Raw genomic sequence first — 2,500 nt, 5'->3', positions numbered from 1 at the left:
ACCACCAAGGGGTCCCGCGACTCCACCCCGCGCGTCGCCGCCATCACCACCCACGCCACCACCACCACGCTCCGCCACGCCATCCCTCTGAAACACACGAAGGCCGTTAGCGTCATGGCATGCCTTCTCTAATTCCAAATGGATATATACAGATAGACAGAAGGGAAGAGAAAAAAGGGAAAGAAGGACAGATAGACAGACTAGTATAAAGATTAGGAGACATAGAGCAGAGGAAAACGGAAGGAATATGCTTGAAAAGAAAAGAAAAAAAACAACAGACCTGTGAGTGCAGTTTACAAGGCTATGTAATTTGAGATTCGCTTTATTTTGGATCAAATACGGAACACTAAATTGATTGCCGCTATGCATTATAAAACGGAGAAGGAAAGAAATTGTATGAAAAAATAAAAATGGATACAGAAAGAATTCTTATAATCTATACAGGTATTGAAATTTATAACAAAGGAATTAGTTGGAATAATTGAAAAGAAGGAATTAATCTAAGATGAAAAATTGACCAATTCCTTAAATGAAGAAGATAAAAAAAATAGAGAAAATAGAGCGAAAAAAGGGCTAGTAAAATAGAGCAAGAAGACGAAATGAAGGATATAAATATGAGGAGAAACATCGAAAAGTTTGTAGAGGGGAAAAGCCACTTAAAGTAATGAAGAAGGAAGTGGGGAAAGATGTAATGGAGAAACCATGTGTGTCCTTATATAAATTGTAACTAACTAACATTTGGGACACTGTTGCCTCAAAAAACACATAGTGGACGTCAAAATGTAAGAGTTGTTTATATTAGTAAGAAATCTAAACATTATCTTTTCTTTGAAATCGATGATGGCAACTGTTCTCGTATATCCAAAGATTATGTTAATGAGAGCAAAAATAATGAGATATTTGACTATTGATAACACTAATCGCTCTAATCGCAGTTTGAACTTTTATACGTATTATTGAGAGAGAGAGAGGGGAGGGGAGAAAAAAAAGAGAAAGAGAGAAGAGGGTAGTTGACACACAGAGAGAGAGAGAGAGAGAGAGAGAGAGAGAGAGAGAGAGAGAGAGAGAAAGAGAGAGAGAGAGAGAGAGAGAGAGAGAGAGAAAGATAAAAGGTTGACGAGAGAGAAAGAGAGTAAAGGTATGGAAGATTCTGATCTGAGAAAAAAAGAGAATTTGGAAAGGAGAGAAAGAGAGGAAGAGGAGAGGAAAGGGAGTAGGGGGGGGCGGTAGTACTTAAAGAGAGTGGGAGGGAAGTTATTTCTAATTCATGATCCCAAATACCAAGGCCACCAGAGAGAGGCTGGGGAGGAGGGGGAGTGGGGAGATAAGATGGGGGGGGGGGGTAGGGGTGAGATGGGATGCTCATACAACTTCCTAGTCAGTGAGTGAGCGTGATGATGATTGTGTGTGTGCTCGGTTGGGGGAGGGGGAGGGGGGGAGTGACGAGTGGGTTCCTGGTGTTCATTTTGTAAGTACAGAGAGAAAGAGGATGACCGAGAGAAAGTTAAAGGGGTTTAGGAAAATAAAATAAAATAAATATACAGAAAAAGGAGGCACAGAAACCGACCAACACTAAAAAATAAATGAATAAAAACAGAAAATAAAAAACAATCAAAGACAATAATAAGCACAAACAACCATCAAACTTAACACAAAACAGACAACCAACCACAGAAACAAATAAACGAAACAAAACAAAAAAGTAGAACCATAAAGAACCAAACAAAGGCCAGCTGTGTAGGGGAGGTGAGAGGAACCACTCCAGCATCCCCACCGAAGATGGTCCCTGAGGGCTGAGCACGTATCGATATTCTTAAGAAGGGGAAAGTCCCGAGTGCTCATGGTGTGTGTTCTGTCTTCGGGAGAGATGCTTTGTGCACTTTACGCCCGAGTCGGGTACATGTGCGGTACGCGGATAGATACATAGATAGATTAATGGTTATATAGATGGGTGGGTCGATAGATAGATAGACAGACAAATAGATAAATATATAGATTGACAGAGAGAGAGATACATAGAGAGACAGAGAGAGAGATAGAGAGACAGAGACAGAGAGAGAGAGAGAGAGAGAGAGAGAGAGAGAGAGAGAGAGAGAGAGAGAGAAAGAGAAAGAGGGAGAGAGTGTGAGTGAGTGAGAGAGATGTATAGATAGATAGGGGAGAATATAGATAGGCAGATAGATAGAGGCATAAATAAATAAATAAAATAAACAGGTAGAAAGAACGATAACTACACAAACTGATGAAGAAAGGGATAGAGAAAATACAGATATAGACATAGATGCATAGATATATATTTTTTGACACATATATTTGCATTCTCTTACATTTACATTCATTGGTAGCGCGCATATATAATCAACCTGTGGCTAGATACCTCATCCAGAGTCTCACTTCTATGGCGTCACCATATAGCTAAAGGTCACCCTGTGCGTAAAGTTAACTAAACCACATTTCGGTTTAGGGTGTTGTTTATATGCGACTTCTGTAACGATGTCTA

At 39.9% G+C, this 2,500-nt stretch overlaps 1 protein-coding gene across 3 annotated transcripts in view; it reads right to left on the bottom strand.

Moving 5' to 3' along the window:
- LOC122251258 (acetylcholinesterase) overlaps positions 1-2,500 on the bottom strand; it is a 156,478-nt gene that overhangs the window by 17,457 nt on the left and 136,521 nt on the right. For all 3 annotated transcript variants that reach the window (XM_043013027.2, XM_043013025.2, XM_043013026.2), the window contains exon 4: positions 1-87. This exon is cut by the window's left edge and continues 1,413 nt beyond it. In XM_043013027.2, coding sequence (XP_042868961.1) covers positions 1-83 — 83 coding nt within the window. In that variant the 5' untranslated portion in view covers positions 84-87. The remainder of the gene's footprint in view (positions 88-2,500) is intronic.

Source organism: Penaeus japonicus, unplaced genomic scaffold (assembly GCF_977035675.1).
Source record: "Penaeus japonicus unplaced genomic scaffold, GWHDUDI00000001_assembly GWHDUDI00000030, whole genome shotgun sequence".
In the NCBI taxonomy this organism is placed as follows: domain Eukaryota; kingdom Metazoa; phylum Arthropoda; class Malacostraca; order Decapoda; family Penaeidae; genus Penaeus; species Penaeus japonicus.
This window is presented reverse-complemented; position numbering and strand designations above follow the sequence as displayed.